Source organism: Callorhinus ursinus, unplaced genomic scaffold (assembly GCF_003265705.2).
Source record: "Callorhinus ursinus isolate GAN/ISIS: 27379988/994484 unplaced genomic scaffold, GSC_fseal_2.0 scaffold75, whole genome shotgun sequence".
Taxonomy (NCBI): Eukaryota; Metazoa; Chordata; class Mammalia; order Carnivora; family Otariidae; genus Callorhinus; species Callorhinus ursinus.
Window position 1 is genome coordinate 3,289,832 of NW_027397137.1, and position 17,896 is coordinate 3,307,727.

Consider the following 17,896-nt stretch of genomic DNA (forward strand, 5'->3'; position numbering starts at 1 on the left):
CCTCCCACACTCCTGCCTCGCCCCCGACTTTGATTCCCACCTGCCCAGCAAAACTCCAACCCACACCCGGGGCTGGAACTACTAGGGAAAGACACCGTGCCGTGGGCGGGTGGGCGGGCATCTCCAGGGCGCGTGCTCACCATCTTCATCTGGCCTTGGCATCGCCTAGGATTTCCTCCTTTGCTCCCTGGATCGGCCCTTCTGCCCTTAACAATGACCCCCGAATCCTCGCTGCCCACCCACCCCGCTCCCACCACCTCCTCACTGTCCTCACCAGGAAGCACCCGGAATGGAAGAAGTGTCATGTGAGCCCCGCAGCTGGGACCCGAGATGCGGCAGAGGGTCACGAGAGCCCATCGGAAGAGGCGCAATGTGGCCAAGCGGACAAGTGTTTTAGGGTGCTGACCACGAGGGCCTGCCACGCCTCCACGTGAGCTCCCTGGGCAAGGGTGGCGCTGGGCGGCACCTTGAAGTGGACGTGGATGTGGTCCCTGAGCACGTCCACACGGAAGAACTTGCGGCCGCAGATCTCGCAGGTGTACTTCTTGTCGCCATGGGTCAGCAGGTGCTTGTTCATGTTGCTTCTGCAGGAGAACACCTGCAGGCAGAGAGGCGGAACCTGACAAACCATAACCGGGCAGAGAAACACCGGACGCCTGCCCGGTGCCCGCCTCAGGGCCAGAGTCACGAGCGAACGTGAGCCAGCGATCATCTAAATACGAGCCTACGTCATCCCAGAGAAGCAGCTGTCCTCTCGCATCCACTACCAGTGGGATCTGGCTCCATTTTATTTGCTCACTTAAATACTTCACTAGGACAGGGCCTTTCAAGAAGCCAGTGTATCACAGAAATAGCCGTGATCTGAGAGTCAGTACCAAAGGAGAGTGCCACCCTTAGTCTGGGCACCGGGTTTCAGACACAATTCACGCCAACTCCCCCATCTCCCTGTTTCCGGTCTAGTGCAATGAGCCTGGAGGCTCATGCGTGGCCCCATACTCGTCTGCTAGGGTCGGGCTGGGAAGCTGGGGCCCTGCGCCCTCTGGCACGGAGCTCCGGGGACGAGACAGCAACAGAGACCACCTGCAGGGCCCCACTGATCTGACAGCGTCCGTCTGGACGGCCAGTCCCGAGGCCACATAACCCAGAGAGCAGGTCTCCTCCAGCCTGCCCGACCCCACATGCTCCACGAGGAGAACACGAGAGATGAATGAAGGGAGAGGACTCACGAGGAATGGGAGGCTAGTGTTTTTATGGGACCTCTCTTTTCCAGATTTTCAGGGGACTTGGGGCCAACCACCCTGTGACCACGGCTCTGGGGTGCTGGGTGGGAAGAGGACTGGCCAGGGAGGGGAGGCAGGCCTGGGGAGGGGCGGGGGCAGCAGGTGTCAGCCAGCACCCCTGTCTTCTCAAGGCAGACAGGGTTAAAGGCAAGAAGTCAGTGGAAGTAGCCAAGAGCCCCAGAGCACCTGTGGCCGGGGGCGGGTCAGTGCTGTCCCTCACCGAAGTGCAGGGACCAGCCCTGATGGGACAAGGTGGAGGCCCGGGACTCCTCACCTCCTGGGCACACTGCACTCTGGTTCTCCACCACAAGGACACGTGTCAGGGGTGCTACGGAGAAGACGGTGAGCACCGGGTGGGGCTCGGGGGGAAATCGCGGCAAAGGGAAATCCAGCCGTGGAGGAGAAAGCACTTCTCAGCTCGTTCACGGGAGACGCATCTCAACAGCATGGGAGGGGCATGACACGAGTGGACACTGGAGCTCCCGATGACCCGAGCATCTGTTTTCTCCCTAAGAGGCCCCCCCTCCCTTGACGCTCCGTGGGGGGAGCTCTGAGCGTTCCGGCAGGGCAGGGTGGGGCTCCCAGGTCGGATTCCAGAAGGGAGCACGGCGCCTTACCTTGCCACACACGGGGCATCCCGAGGGCTCCTTCTTATAGCGGACCAGGTTCTCACCGCCGGTGTCCAGGTCTTCTCTCTTGACCCGCCGCACTCCTGGAATGCCCGCCCCCCCCAAGCGAGAGAGTGAGTACACCGGGGCAGGTGTGCGCCGGGCACCCGCCGCTCAGCCAGCCTGGCCGCCTGGGCAGCACCATACGTGCGTGAGCGGCGCCCCCAGCACAGGACGCGGCCGTGCGAGCCTCTGCTCCTACGGGCTCCAGGGAGAGAGCGGCCGTGCGTGCCCCCCCGGGGAAAGGACACAGTCCGCGCCTCCGAAGCCTGGAAAATACAAGGGCAGCGGGGCTTTGAGGTTTTACGGTGTTGGAGAGCTACACTGAGCTAATGCTGAAGAAGGGAGTTTCATTCAATCCACGGGCTCAAGGCAAAGGTAGGATTCTTGGGGATGACATTTTTTGTTAAAAAGATACCAGTACTCATCCTTGTAAATTAAATCGGTCAATCAGGTCAGGGAGAAAAGCCAAGAGACAATGAACTCCTGGTTTTAAGACCTAACTGTTCATAACTGGGATCAAATCGGATTTTTAGAAGTTTGCATGAGGCAGGGAATCTTTCAATAAAAGATAAATTCACTCTCAGTCCCTTTCCACACAGCTGACCCGTTCTGGAACATTCCCTCACCTCACGGAGTGAATGCAGAGCCGGACTTAAGAATGCCCAGCCAACGGGACATGAAAATACACCATTTTCCAAAAGCTCGCAGTGGCACAAAGCACACCAGAGCTGAAGCAGTCGTGGAGACTGTGCTCCAACGTAAAGGGGAAAACCATGAGACACGTCAGTTTGTTCCCGCAGAAAATGATCTGACTTGTGAGTCGGCTGTAAAACGTGGTGAAATCGAGTTGTAAAATGCAGCCCAGGTGCCTGCCCGTCAGGAGACACTGATTCTGGCAGGACCATCGGCAGCTGGTACATGGGGCTTGGGGTTCTACCAGTAGGGGCTGGCTCGGCCATCCACCAGCCAAGGGGGGAGACTGAGGCACAGTGGCTTGCCCAGGGCCATCTGGACACCAGGTGTAGCTGGAGAGGCCCAAGTGCACCACCCGATGGGTCACAGAGAAAAAAAAGTGGTAGATTTCCTGAAGCCACGTGAACAGCAGCTGGGCAGAAAAGTAGGGTGCAAAGCTCCTACAGGATAGGACTTGTCTTATTTGGAAAAGGCTTGATGATATGTATTTATGCACATGTGGGTGCCACAGTTACACTTTTCATGCAACTCTGCTTTCTTTTTCAACAAGCTTGTGCTTCATTTGTAATCCTTTATCCAATGATTCTTTTCAAACTTTTATAAAAAAAAGGTGCTCTGGTCAGTATGTGCCACTTACTGAGGGCTGGTCAGCAAGGGAGAAGGGGCTTTTGGAGGAATAATCAGGATGATCACAACGAAAATGCCCGTTTAAAGAGGGTCTGTTTGAGCTGCTCCTTTAAGAAAGTCCGGGCGGGGGCGCTCGGCACACACAGGAGGCGCAGGTGCCTTCCCACCGGGGATTCCTGTTGGCCCTGCACGGCCACGCCCCCATCGTGCTGCACCCTCATCCCACCCCCCTGCTAAGCCCACTGACCCCTGTCTTCCTCCCACATGGACGGGAAGCTCCCCAGCACCCCTGCTACGGACGGCATGGGCCATCCGGGGCCCGCAGAGAGCATGAGGAATGAGGGAGAAACTACTTACGGCCCCACCCACAGCATCTGCCCAGAACATTCTGCTGCTTGCATGAGGCTGAAAGTATACCCCATACCCAATTTCATATGCTGTTTTCTTCCCCTTTCTGTCACATCAAAAGCATTTTCTCAAGATGGTAAAACACTCAGGAAAAACACTTTTAAGGTCTGCATAGCCTTCAACCCTATAAAGAGTCCGGTTTTCTTAACTCTTCCCCACCCTGGAACATTCGGGATGCTTCCAGGTGCTCCCGCTAGGACACCGTTAAGCCCTGCCGGTACCTCTCTGTGCCCGAGTCGAACTCCGTCGGGCGGTGGCGTCCCCAAACTGCACCCCGAGAGGCCATGCCACCACCTGCGCCAGCCCCGCCCGCCGTCCCCGCGGCCCCCGCTCCGGGAGCTCGCACCGAGGCGGCCGCGCTCACCTTCCAGGTGCCTCCTCTGGTGGTCGAGCATGACGTCCTTGCGGTAGAACATTTTGCTGCAGACCTCACAAGCAAACTTCTTGTCTCCGTGCTTCTTCTTGTGCTTGGAAAGGTTACTGTTGGTGGAGAAGAATCTGAAACACATCTCACATTGGAACGTCTTGTCATCTGTCCGGAGAGCAAGCAGACACACAGCGACTTTTAGGTAAAGGGCACTGGAGACAGGATCGGCATCCTGGCCGTGGGAGCGGTGGCGAGGCCCGGGGGGCAGGGGGGAAGCAGAGCTGCGGGGGTGGAGGGGCCTGCACGGCCCGGGAAGGGCACCGCTGCAGCACGGGACCACGCAGTGCGGCACGCCGGGGCTGAGCCAGCTGGTCCTCGCCAAGGGAGGCAAACGCCAGCTCCCCTGCCTTACCCCTGCCCGAACTACCACCGGTCTGGGCCCTCACCCTGCACCCAACCTGACTGCAGCCCCGACCCCTGGTCTCAGAGGAAGCTGTGTCCTTCCCCCACTGCCCTGGGCTCCGTCCCCACCTGCCACCTGTCCCTTCTCTGCCACCTGTCCCGGCCCACACGCACAGATGCCCAGGTTCTCCCACCGTTCGCAGAGCTGTCTTCTTCCAGGTCCCTCTGTAACAGACACGTACCCCGCACCCTCACACCCCCCACTCACACCCCACTCTGACAACCACACTCTGACACACCCCACACTCTCACATACCCTCACACCCCACACTCACACACACACCCCACACATACCCCACACCCTCATACTCCCCACACTCACACCCGTCTTGCACACACACCCCATACTCTCACACACACCCCATACTCACACCCCCCACACCCTCACACCCCACTCTGACAACCACACTGACACACCCCACACTCTCGCACACACACCCCACACTCCCACCCCCACACTCTCGCACGCACACCCCACTCCCACCAATCCTGGGCTGCACTAACGCACCCAGGTGAGCCTCCCTCCCGGGCAGGTGGCCCGCGTCCCGGGGCCTGAGAGCGGTGGAAGGCGCAGTGCCGTCCTTGGGCTCCAGCCTTCTCTGTCGCGAGTGCCAGTGGTGCAGGCAGAGAACCCATTTCCTCCCGCTCCCAAGGGCTCAGCTGTCCCAGACCAGCCTGCCACAGCACAGGTGGCCTTCCCTGTCGCGGCACATGCACGACACCAGCTCGGGAAGCCAGACCGGTGCCTGGTCCCTATGGTAACCTGCCACCAACAATCCTCCTGCCCTCAAAGTCTACATTTATGTTTCCATAAAATGCAGCAACTAACAGCAAACGCCTGTTACTCGGGACCCAGTGGAGGTGCAGGGACACCGGGAGAGGGGGTGGTGGGTTTCTGGGGAAGCCGGGCTGCATGGGAGGCTGACGGACCATGCTTTGCTCGAGGGCTTGGGCATGAGCCGGTGCTGGTCTCTAGCTCTGCCTGGATGGTCAAGGACACTACAAGGACCGCTTAGATGAGCTACCGGGACAGGTCCCGCTGAGCAAACGCTTGAGCAGAACCCATCAGTCTACACATCTCAAAAAGCTTCTCTCTGCGTCGCAGAAATCCTTGGTTTAAAGGTCTACGGAAGACACATTCCCTTAACGTGAATGCTGTGGAAAAGTATAAGAGGATGCAAAGGATACATTACACAAAGGACCTCAGTTTCTGGGTTTATTCTTTGTTTTCCATCCGAAACTTCTAACCTTGGAAATTAATTCACTGCGGCTGTTTTATTTCTATGTAATGAAAAAAAAAATACACGCCTGGTTTAACAGGACCATAAGCTGACGGGCAGAAGTAGCTGCTCTGACTTCTTTTATTACTTTCTGCTTCATTTGTGTCCAGAGAAACTGAGATAAAAGAGGACTCGTGGAGTTGGCCTCCCCCAGCGGCCAAGGGCCCCGGGCGCTCCTGCAGAACCGCAGGCGGCCACACACACAGCCAGCGCTGCAGACAGACCCTGCACCAGTGGAAACAGCCGGGAGGGGGGTCTCCCCCAGATTTGAGGGGGCTCTTGGGGCGCAGAGCTAGGAATGTAGGGGGTGCAGCACCCCACCCACCCGCCAGTTCACCTGAAGCTTCCAAGGCCACCACTTCATGCCATGGCCACGGACGCTGTAGAGCAGGGAGCTCAGGAGAAACGAGACTCCCCTGCCACATGGAGCAGCCCTGCGATGGGAGCAAGGCGCCATGAAGAGACAAGCCGTGGAGCAGACAGGAGCCCCCAGACCCAAACATAGAGAGGCAGCCAGCGTATGCCGGGGAGGAGGTGCTAGCCACCGTGGGGACGGGCAGTGGAGGCTTAGCGAATGCTGGTTAAGGGGCCTCTGAGAGACGGGGGTCAAGAGCCAACACAGACGGCTCAACGGGACAGGAGTTCGGAACCAAGGGCCAACCTGGTATAGGTCTCCAAGCCCACGGCCACTGGGCCCAGCCTCTCTGGGCGTGCTAGGATTCCCCGACCCTCCCCCACCCACCATGGCATCTGCTCCCTGCTGGGGGGAGCGGGACTTAGGCCAGACAGAGCCTGACACGCTCGCCTGGGCCCACGGAGGCCCCGTCGGCCACAGGCCTGTGCAAGCACACGAGTGAGCGAGGTTCCATCTGGTGGACAGAACAAAACTGGTCTACGCAGGGCGGACGGTGAAGGGGGCCCTTCCATCAGTGAAGCAGAGCGCTCCTCCTAAACTGTCACCCCCTCCTGCAGGTGCTTCTCCCGTGGTCCTAGAGCACTCCCACATCCCCTGCTCACCCCCGCTTCGCGACAGCCTCGGATTGTGGGGGGCACGGCTTCGGCTTCCCTGGAAGACTAAGAGACGGCAGAAGGCACGTTCCCCTCCACACGGGAAGTTTCCACCCGTGTCTCCTTTGGGATAAGGAACAGCTGCTCAGAAGCCAGTTGAATAGAGGGAGGTGACAGACGTGAGCTGGTGTGTCCTAGCGTGCCACGGTGTGCACGTGGCCGCAGGAGAACCCGCATGGCACGGCGTCCGCTCACCTGTCCTGCAGTTGTGGAATTCCAGGGCGCTCTCGATGCGGAAGGTCTTCTCACAAGTGCCGCACCGGTACCTGTACTCGCCGTCCACCTGGCGACGGGGCACCGTTAGTGCGGGAGCGGCGGGGGTGCACCACCTCAGCGCGCGCCCCCTGACCAGCGCTCTGGCATCTTCCAAGAGCAGACGGTCTACACCGCTGTCTGCTCCTCTCCCACGCGGTTTAGGAACATGAGCCCATTTTCACTCTTGCCATCCAGGTGCCCCGGAAGAATGCCCCACTCAGGGACCGCAGGGCAAACGCCAGGCCAGGGGACCCTGCAGCCTCCCCCGCAGCCCGTCGCCTGCCCCCGCACCCACGCCCTCCCCTCCTCCTCCTCCCTCACGACTGCGCCTTCCCTCCCGGCAGCCTGGCCTGCCGCCCGCCCGCCCGCCCGCCCGCTCTGCCCGCACACCGGCCCCACACCAGCCCGCGAAGCCGGGTCCCACCCACCTCGTTCCTGCTGTGCTTGTAGGAGACATGCTGCTTCAGACTCTCCTTGCGGCTGAACAACTTGGCACATTCCTCACATTTAAATAGCTTGTCGCCTACGAGCCAACCAATAAGCAGCCGGTCCATGACTCTGGGCATGGACCGGGGCTGCGCACGCTGCCTCGGAAGCGGGTCTGTGGCCGGTGTGTGTGTGAGGCCCTCAGCAACCTCTCCCCCACCCCCACCCCCGGGGCAGCCTCCCCCCGCCCCAGGACCGCTGGCGGGGGGCCCCGGCCAACAGTGCCCCCCGGGCCCGTCCACGTGGTGGGCGGCCGTGCAGGGACTCACCGTGCGAGCGCACATGCCTGCTCAGGTTGCTGCTGTTCTGGAAGATCTTGCTGCAGATACCGCACTGATAGACCCGTCTGTGCTCCCCCAGCTGTCTGACGAGCTTCCTCCGGACGCCGTGCCGGCTCGACAGAATTAGGCTCCTCTTGAGGGCAATGGTGGTGCTCTGATGATGTGGGAACCTGCCAGGTCAGACAGAATGGTGAGACGGGGCGGGGGCAGGGCAGACCGCAGCACTGGAGAAAAAGTCCAAGGTCATAATCATCTTGGAAAGAGCTCCTTCCAAACCTTCCTAGCACCATGCGAGACAGGAGGGAAGGCACTCGGGCCTCGCCCCCGCCTCTGGGGCATCTGGACGGCACAGACACCATGAACGTACAATGGCATCCGTGTTTTCCGTGTGGCTACACGGCTGACTGCATCTTCACTCTGGCCGCCAGGAAGCTCGCGGTTCAGTCTGTGCAGAAAATAACCCTGGCTGTGCAGTTTTTCTTGCGTGGCCTGGCCTCTACTCTGCTTTATACTTTCTCTGACCCTGATTTTTGAAATTTCTTCTCCCTATGAAAGGTATTTCCGATGGTAAGCCACAGAAATCTTCTGGGCAAGAAGACAGGGTAGACAGAGAACCATGTGACCCTGTTTTTGATGACATGTTGGTCCTCGTTGTCAGTATCTGCACGGGTTCCAGGAACAACAGGACCAGGCACATTGTGCGAAATATAGGAGGAACTCCAAAAAAGGCCCCCCAAAATTACCACCAGCTTATTCAGGGTCAGAGCAAAGACGTACCCAAAAATGATCACTGTAATACAAAATACCTCCCGTGTTTGCAAAAAAGAAAAGAAAAACACAGAGCAAGGTGTTAAAGTCACAGAAATTCAAATACAACACTTTTATAATAGCAGCATTGCCATAATAGCCAACAGGTGGAAGCAGCCCAAGTGTCCATTGATGTAGGAATGGATAACAAAATAGGGTCTATGTATATCCATATGATGGAACAACGTCCGGCCTTCACACGGGGGGGGGGGGGGCGTCAATCTGACAGCTGAGTGAGACAGCCAGTCACAAAAGGACAAACACCATGCGGCTGCACTCATACGAGGACCCTAGAGACAAGCGACCGCCTACAAGGTACCTCCATCTTCACAGAGACAGAGGTAGAAGGGGGGTGTTGGAGAAGTTAGTATTTAAGGAGAACAGAGTTTCAGTTTGGGAAGATGAAAATGCTCCACAGATCGACTGGGGTGAGGGTCGCACAGCAACGTGCAAGGACTTAATGCCGCAGGACTGGGCACTTAAAAGTGGTTAAGATGGTAAATTTTAGGTGATGTAGGTGTCACTAAAATAAAAAAAAAAATTTGTTTTTAACCATTTTCACCGACAATGTACGACTGGTCCTGAGTTCCGGAGCAAACCTGCTGCTGCCCGAGCTCACCCATGTCCCTGCACCCGGAGTGAGCCAGCCTCTCTGATGGAGCTGCCTTCCTGCCCGGGTGGCGTGCTGACCGCACCGGCGCCCCGAGGGCCGCGACAGGGACTCACTTTGGCACTGAACCGGCGTCACCGGTGCTGGTGGTCAGCTTCCCCAGAACCAGCTCCATGATGCGCTCGTCCGGCGCTGCAGCCACGGGCTCGTCCGGCGGGACCTCGGTAATGATCTCTGCCACTGGCTCTGTGTGAAGGGGACGGGCCGGGCCATGTCAGCCCCATCGCCAGGGCAGGGGACAGGTCACAACCCACCCAGGAGGACACGCCCGAGGAGGACCGGGACAAAGTCGTAGGCACGGGTCACAAGATACACACGGGAAGAAAGAAGAAAGAAAAACTAGCGATATTTTGGAATCCACACGTTAACCTGTTTAGGAAAGCAAAAAGTTATTCCTAACTCCACGCTGAAGTTATAACTTGTGATTCTTTTCTAAAACCACAGCAGTTAAAACACTATTTCGGTCCCTTTTCCTACAAACTAAAATCGAAACATTTTGATACACAGTGGGACCTTTTCACTTATTAAATTAGTCCTGACAGGGATTTACAAATATTAACCTTTAAAATCAGACAAGCCATCGTGAGTATGTTCAAAAGCAGATGATCATTTTGTATGAGAGTCAGATAGCAAATAATTGCAATAACAGGTGTCCCGGCCTGAACCCCTGGACAAATGAAATATGGGACAATAACACAAAAATTTTAGCCCCTGGTTTCTACCACTTCATCTGCTCTATGTCGTCCTATGCAACTAATAATTAAGGAAAAAAGCACTTAATCTTTCAGCGCCCCTCGTATCTTCTCTACCTGTGTAGAGAGAAGTAGGGGTGCTGCTCAGGGGAGGCGAGGTTTAAATCACTTGTCCGTCTATCAGTTCTGAGCAGAACGTGAACTTGGAGCTGGCTGTAGGAGCCAGAAAGGCCCAGACTATCCCAGAGTATTACATGAATGCTGCTCCTCTGAATACTTTTTCACTCTGGGAAAGAATAAGCATTTCTTTTCACTCTCAGAAAAGGAAACAAGAGCTCTACCAGACAGCCGAGTGCCCAGTGGCCAGTATGAAGACAGCGAGGGGACCCAGGCCTCAGTGTCCCATCTGGTCCCGATACGTGAGACCCCCCCCCCCGGGAGTCTGCTGGTACCAGGTGCTGCCGGCAGAGGTCACGGGAGGACCAAGGGGCCACAGGCCCTGCACACCCAAGAAAGTGGGTCAGAGTCCCTCCAAACTCAATGGAGGAAACCATCACAGAGAATGGGCCCGGCCACGGCCCGGAAGCAAGCTACAAGCCCGTGCACAGGTGCTGTGGGAGCGGATGGTGGTCACTCACATGGGGAACAATGCCGCTTGGCAGCCAAGGACAATGAGCAGCCAAAAACCCAGCGTGGGAGAGTCTCGCTCCATGTGCCACGAGCAAGACGCTGGGCACGGAAAGAGGGATGCATGTGAAACCCCAGGAGGGGCAAGACTGATTCATGCAAAGCCAAGGAGGAAAGTCTGGGGAGATGGCCATGTTCTCTGTCCTGACAGGGTGCTGGTGACCCAGGTGGAACCCTGGTCAGTATTCACAACCTGCACGCTTTGCAGCACCCACTGTGTTACACGGGAATTGTGCTCTGAAGAGCTGAGTCAGGGCGAAAGGGAAGGCTAGGTCCCACCTCCACCTGTTCTCTCTACACTGAGTTTTCCCACTGATAAGGCCCCTAGCCCAAGATACCCTCACCTGCTGGCTCCTCCCCCAGGACCAGCCCCCACCTGCTGGTTCCTCCCCCAGGACCACCCCCCACCTGCTGGCTCCTCCCCCAGGACCAGCCCCCACCTGCTGGCTCCTCCCCCAGGACCAGCCCCCACCTGCTGGCTCCTCCCCCAGGACCAGCCCTCACCTGCTGGCTCCTTGCCTTCTATGATGTCTAGTGGCTGCTCAGGTTTTGATGCTTTGGGTTTTCTCCCCCTTCGAGGCTTTTTCTTCTGCTCTTTGGTGGCACTGACACTCTTGGGAACTGCAGGAGGCTCCCCCCGGGGCACATCTGGTTCCTTCTCAGGAGCTGCTTCATGCTGGCTGGCTGGGGGAAGGCTTTTGGCTTGTTCCAAGTGACCCAACAGATGCTCTGCAGAAGAGGGAAGAAAATGCACAAGGATATGAGGCAGCCTGTCAGTACGCCCACCTCCTACCACCATTTTTGTTTGTTTTTACCTTCATTTGCTGAGAGTGTGCCCTTTCATAGGCAAATAAACTTTATTTCCACTGCTTTTGAAAATAAAAGCGTTTTCACCACGCCAAACAGGACTACTATTTTAAAAGCTAAATTAGGTGATGAAACCAGGGCAGGTTCACCATGCGCACAGTTTTATGAAAAGTACAAGCCTGCATGCACACGTATGTGCAAGGAAGAAGTGCGGAAGGGTGTTCCAGCACGGTACTGTGGCTCTCTCCAGACGGTGACACTACGGGCAATGTTCCTTTTCTTCTTTATACTTACTCATGCTTTCCGATGTTTATGATAAATTCATACTACAATTACTTAAGAATGTAGCCTCTAAAGAGAAATACTGAGAAATACTCAACTCACGATAAACGATATTATCTTGAAAAACACTGCACAGAAGCAAATAATCTTTGCTTTACTTTCAACTGAAGAAAGCCCTTCAAGACCTCCCAGGGAAAGACAACTACAGAACCCCAGGCATCAGGCAGGCAGGGATGGGTACAGAGTTCAAGAACAGACAAGGTCCCCTCAGTGAAGGCCCAGACCGGCTGGGCCACAGCACCGTGGCAAGGAGGAGGGAGACAAGCCACGACACAGGTCGGGGACTGACACGCAAATGACAGATGGCACCTGTGTGCACATTAGGGCTGGGGACCGATTCTCCCCAGGGCAAATCTCCACTGGCTTAGCACAGGCCTTCGGCACGAAGGGGCTGTTACTTCTCTGTTCGTTCCGTACTTAGGGTCATCGTGCTGGGTGAGTGCCCTCGAGGAGCTGGGTCCAGGGAGGGAAAGAAAATTAAAAAGCAAACACAACACGGGGCGCCTGGGTGGCTCAGTTGGTTAAGCGACTGCCTTCGGCTCAGGTCATGATCCTGGAATCCCGGGATCGAGTCCCACATCGGGCTCCCTGCTCGGCAGGGAGTCTGCTTCTCCCTCTGACCCTCTTCCCTCTCGTGCTCTCTATCTCTCATTCTCTCTCTCTCAAATAAATAAATAAAATCTTTAAAAAAAAAAGCAAACACAACAGAATGTGATGTGTGTCACAGGAAGGGCTTGGAAGTTTGGCCACACAGCAGAACAAGCCAATGATGAGCCCACCTGGCTGAACGCACCTGGAAAGACTGGAGAAAACACAGAGCCTAACCGCCCCCAGCTGCAAGATGCCAGAGCCTGAGGGAAAGAGAGAGCCCTGGGGCCAGGCACGCAGTGGGCGCCTTGTTCCAGGCCAAGTGTCCAAGCACGAGCGCGTGCAGCTCTGGGGCACACGGCTGGGGTCTACATAGCGGCCCGGGAGTGAGCTGCTCACACTAGGCCAGGGAACGTCTTGCCGGCCATGTGCGGCCACCTGTCCAAAGGGACGGCGTGGAAGTAACAGCACAACCTGGAGCCGTTCCACTCAGACTTCCCAGTGGCACCCACCAGCGTGCACACCGGCGCTTACCGTTCAGAAGCTGCAGCTCCAGGAAGGTGGCGGAACACACTTTACATACCCACGGGCTGGGCTCAGACTCCACCGCGGCGCTGCTTTCTGGCGTGCCTGCAGCTTCAAAAGAGCAGAGGGAAGGGTGATGCATAGCAGCGCGTCCCCCCCACCCAAGCCCAGCACCGCAGGGGGTGCGCCTGTCCGCCCGGGGCCGGCGCTATGTTGGCGGTCCGCACAGCTCCCCTCTCGGCCCTGCTCCCCGGGCTTGACACGCGTGCACTCCTGCGGTCCCCAGGGACGCCCCCATTTCACAGGTGAGGAGACTGAGCACAGGCAGGTGGCGCTGGAGCAGCTCGATGCGGGGTCTGTTGCCAGTTACAGAAACGTGACTCCTCCCGAAGCCGGGCCAGTGGGACCAGATGCATCCCTTTACACGACTTCGAGAAAAAAACCCTTCAGATTAAACTGAATTCCTCAGTCTCTCTCTGGCTCGTACGAGAGACTGGCCGTCAGTGTGCCCTGGGCCTGGTGTGGCCGTACTTCCGGCCCGGTGTTGTCCTGCAGAACTTTCTGCAACGATCGCTCTGAATACGCCTCGCCATCTGAGGTGGCAGCCGTGGTGGGGCTCCTGCCCCCGAGGAAGCGAGGTTTTAATTCTGTTTCATTTGCATTAGAATTGAAGAGCAGGCAGGCAGCCGATGTGACGGCCCTCAGCCCCTCTTCCTCGCACCCCAAAGACACGTGGGCAGGGCTCAGGGAATGGGGGAGAACTGGCTGTGCGGAGGGGAACCGCAGCTCCCTGTCAACAATACCACTCCGTGGGACCTAAAAACTGGGGACGTTCTCAGCGAGCCTCCGGCCGTGATCCCCTGGCCCGGCCCCGTCTCTCCAGGCCCCGTTGGGCGGCCCCACGCACCCTCACCACCACTCCCACTCGGCCACCGCATGACCCATCACACGCAACACTCCGGGGGGTCACCTGTTCAGCAAACTCCTGCGTCCTTAAACAAAAATCACCCAGAATTGCAGCTGCACATGCATTCGGAGCAGGGACAAAGCACCCCTCTTTCTGTATCCAAAACCAGCAACAAGCTTGCAAAGACAGGAAGCAAGAGATGCAGGCCAGAGGCCACTGCTCCAACTATTGGTGTCCATTTCCTGAGTCCTCCTCAGATAATAAGGGGAAAACATGTGATGTGAAGTGGTCAGTTATACGAACACAGGCAGAGCAGGAGGGGTCCGGAGCAGGTGCCGCGGGAGCCCCGCGGTCTAGGGGACGCTCCAGGCCAGCCGGCCCTCTGCTCTCCCTCGCCCCCCGCGGATCCACCGCACAAAGACTGTCAGGACGAGATCACGGATGAATGGGAGCCAGAGCCGAATTCCCGCTTCTCACTCACCTTCTCAAACACACGTGGCTCGAAAGAGGGGAGGAGACATTTGCACGTGACGGGTTCAGGAAGGGATGACGAGTGGGTAAGCTGGAAGGACACCTGTGAATCCAGGTCATTTCTTCTGGTGCCCAGGGGCTGCCATCTCCAGTGGGACGGTCCCCACCCCCACAAACGGGATTCAAACTAACGTGACATGAGAAGCCCTTCTCTTCAACCTGCACTGGCGCCAGTCAGAGGGACCAACTAGAAGGACCCGTCGCGACCTCTGTCCCCACCCCCCCATCAAGGGAAGAACTCTATTTTCCAAAAATTATCGCTAAAAGATCAGAATTTTTAAAGAACAAAAATGAGCCAACAATCAGAAGGCAGTTCTCGATGGCCCATCACTTAAACGTCCAACAAAAGAGATGTGACAAAGCAACAGAAACACCGCCTGGTCACAAGCAATGCGGCACAGGGAGCGACAGGAGGGCCGGTACCAAAGGCGGGACGGTGAGTTACAAGTACGCCTGGAAACACGCACAGCGACACCTCACCTGTGGGGAAACGCGGGGCTCTCTTGGAGACCAGGAGAGACACAGCCCAACCACAGCGACAGAAGGCAGCTTGCTGGGCGCCAGGGGCCTGAGCGCAAAGCCGCACGAGGGAACCGAGAGGCCCCTCTGGGCTGGCGACGACGTTCTCTATGTCAGCCGTGGCGTGGCTGACACAACTGCACGCCTCTGTCGAAACCCCCTGAGCTGTGCACCGAAAACTGCCAAGTCTTCTCATGCGCAAACTATACGTCAGCCGGGCTGATTTTTAACAAATACCGCAAACTACTAGTCAAAAATGCCAAGAGTCATTAAAACGGTGATTGAAAATGGTTTTCCACATGTTACGGATGTATGTACATTTTATCTTTTTCATTAGAAAAGTACTTTTGAAGATGGGATGACAGTATCTGAGGACTGCAGCCACTCTGCGCCCTCGTACCTGCCCATTTAGACCCATGCGCTTCCTGGGCCCCTCCTTCCTTCACCTGTCAACAGGCCCAGCTGGGCAAAGCAAGGAAACCAACTTTAATTCCAGCCCAAGAAAAAAATGTGAAAAGTAAATCTCCTACCCGGAAAAAAAATATAGCAGAAGTTATTTTTTTTTCAAGGACGTATCTGATCCTCCGATTTTGCTGTGTTGAGAAGTCAGCTCTGCCATCTGCAAATTGGCTGATTTCTATAACCGAGACGTATTCTGAAGCAAATTTGAAAAAGAGGCCGAATGAAATTAATGAGTCTCCGCACTTCTGATGCTCACCTAAAAAGAGTCTGAATGATTTGTGGGCAGATAATTCCTTGTCCACTGGCCCCCAGCACGATTCTTCTAGAACGTAGTGGTGGTCCCTAAGGCCCATTTGCCTTGCTCTGCCCCTCCACCACTGGGCCCAAGGCACGGTGATGGCCACAAAGGCCCCCTTCCCTCCACTCCACTGCAAGGGTCTCAAGGGCGTGCAGACCAGAGGCCTCATCGCTGGGAAGGAGAGGGTAAGCCCTCTCCCGACCTGTCGGATCTGGGTAATCAGGGTCATGCAGATGCCCGGCTTTCTGGCTGGTTCCAGGCCCCTCTTCACAGGTCTTGGCACCTACTCTAGTGTCTAAGAAACGGGCATGGTGGGCTCCCAACAAAATGCTCCAGCTGGGGGAGCACCCAAGACTGCTCGGCGGGGGCCCAGGCACTCAGGGCAGGCAGGGTTGGAGCAGGGTTCTAGAAGCTCCGCTGGGCGGCAGGGCTTTGGGAAGGGGCTGGGCGGGAGAAGAGGGTGGCGGAGGCAGGGTGCGGCAGCCTGGGGTGGCTGCCAGGTCACTGTTTTACCACAGGCACTGTGCACGGTGGCGGATGTCGCGTGTCCTCTGGGGAGCTACCAGCACCACCTGAGCTAAGCCATCACTCAGCAGGTGTAAGACATGAGGGACCCATCTAACCAGCCGGTTAACAGTAGTCAAGAAACTTCCGCTGCATTTCTATGAAATACTTTCCTGCCATTTCTCCCAAAACAGAGTGAAAAACCATAAAAAGTATTTCCAAGATTTCAGAGTGCCTAAGTTGCTTATTTGCTTCCCTGATTCCAGACTCATTTTGGGGGACTGTGCCTTCCAGCTGAGGGGGACGTGATGAGCCATCGTTTCCCATGTTCTCAGAAGGGACACACGGAGGATGAAGGACAGCCAGCTTAGGATCCCCCAGGAGGGTGGCTGGGGGCAAATAAGGAGGCAGCTGTCCGGGTCGAGAGTCCAGACCAATTTCATTAGAATCTCCCTTCTCAGACGCAGCTCCAGATTAGTGAGTTCTCCCGTAGGTAAAAAGCAAGCACAACTGCAACTCTGGGAGGGGGGCAGCAACCTTGCTCCTTGACCTGAGAGTTGTGAGGGGGAGACATCACGCAGGACACAGCTGACAAGGCCAGCCTCTAATAACCCACACCGTGACCTGCAGTCTGGCTGGCCCCGGGGCGTGCACATCAGCTGCCCAGGCCAGAAGGAATCCGGAACACGAGAAAGCCAGATCGGGAAGATCCTGAAGATCTTGCATGGCACCCGTGAGCCTGGCCACACCATGCTCCAAAGTGATGCCTGGCCCAGACACGTCAGTGCCTCCCCGGGGCCAGGCCAGGCACCTGGTTTTAGCAACTCCTAAAGGGCGGGCTTGACAGCAGCCGGGTGAAAAGCTGTGGGTCTCTCCAAATTCTTCCTGTGGCCTTCATTACCAAAATGAAGTACACCTCATAAAGCTCCCAGTCTTCCTCTGCAAATATCTCTGTGAAGGTGGCAAGCCCTCCACAGCCACCAGAACCGGAGTACAGGCCATCTGGCCATCTGGCTCCCCACCGCCACTCCCCGAGATCACCCTCAGTGGCTCCACACTCCCCCCCCACCACCACCGCCCAGCCTTTAGCGTGTGGAAGAGCGGCCCCCTGAAATTCACATCTGCCTGCGATCTCTGGACTGGGTCTTTGCAGACGTCATTAAGATGAGGTCATACTGGAGTAGGGCGGACCCTCAGTCCAGTGACTAGTGTCCCTACAAGAGAGAACACAGAGACACAGGGGAGAGAAGGCCACACGAGGACAGGGGCAGGGATCGGGGTGACACCATCTACAAGCCAAGGAACGCCAAGGGCTGCTGGCCACACCAGAAACCGGGAGAGGCCTCTAAAAGGAACGAGCTTTGCCAACACCTGGTCAGGACCTCTAGGCTCCGGGGTTGAGAGGTAGCCCCTTTCTGTTGTTTGAGCTGCTTAAGGTCTGCTTGGTTTGGGCAGCCTCACGGACGCCTCTCCTCACACTGCTGGCACAGGGAAAACCAGGAGGGCTCCACGGAGGGGGAGGGGAGCAGGTCACAAAGCCGCGACCACCCGGGACAGACCGGAGCCTTAAAAATACGTTAAGACCCTCTTTGTATCACATCGTGTTCACCAGAGAAGGGAAACCATTTTCCTGTCAGAATCCGGCAGTGCGGGGGCCGGGCGGGGGTCAGAGAGGGCTC

At 56.9% G+C, this 17,896-nt stretch overlaps 1 protein-coding gene across 4 annotated transcripts in view; it reads right to left on the reverse strand.

The window, feature by feature from the left end:
* Positions 1–17,896, reverse strand: part of PRDM15 (PR/SET domain 15) — a 62,470-nt gene that overhangs the window by 18,913 nt on the left and 25,661 nt on the right. For 3 of the 4 annotated variants that reach the window (XM_025863474.2, XM_073887056.1, XM_073887057.1), the window contains 9 exons: positions 13,006–13,107; positions 11,239–11,463; positions 9,412–9,541; positions 7,867–8,048; positions 7,540–7,634; positions 7,052–7,139; positions 4,044–4,211; positions 1,898–1,992; positions 467–598 (listed from right to left, as the gene is read on the reverse strand). In XM_025863474.2, the coding sequence (XP_025719259.2) occupies positions 467–598; positions 1,898–1,992; positions 4,044–4,211; positions 7,052–7,139; positions 7,540–7,634; positions 7,867–8,048; positions 9,412–9,541; positions 11,239–11,463; positions 13,006–13,107 (1,217 nt within the window). The remainder of the gene's footprint in view (positions 1–466; positions 599–1,897; positions 1,993–4,043; positions 4,212–7,051; positions 7,140–7,539; positions 7,635–7,866; positions 8,049–9,411; positions 9,542–11,238; positions 11,464–13,005; positions 13,108–17,896) is intronic. The other variant, XM_025863475.2, reaches the window with a different exon arrangement.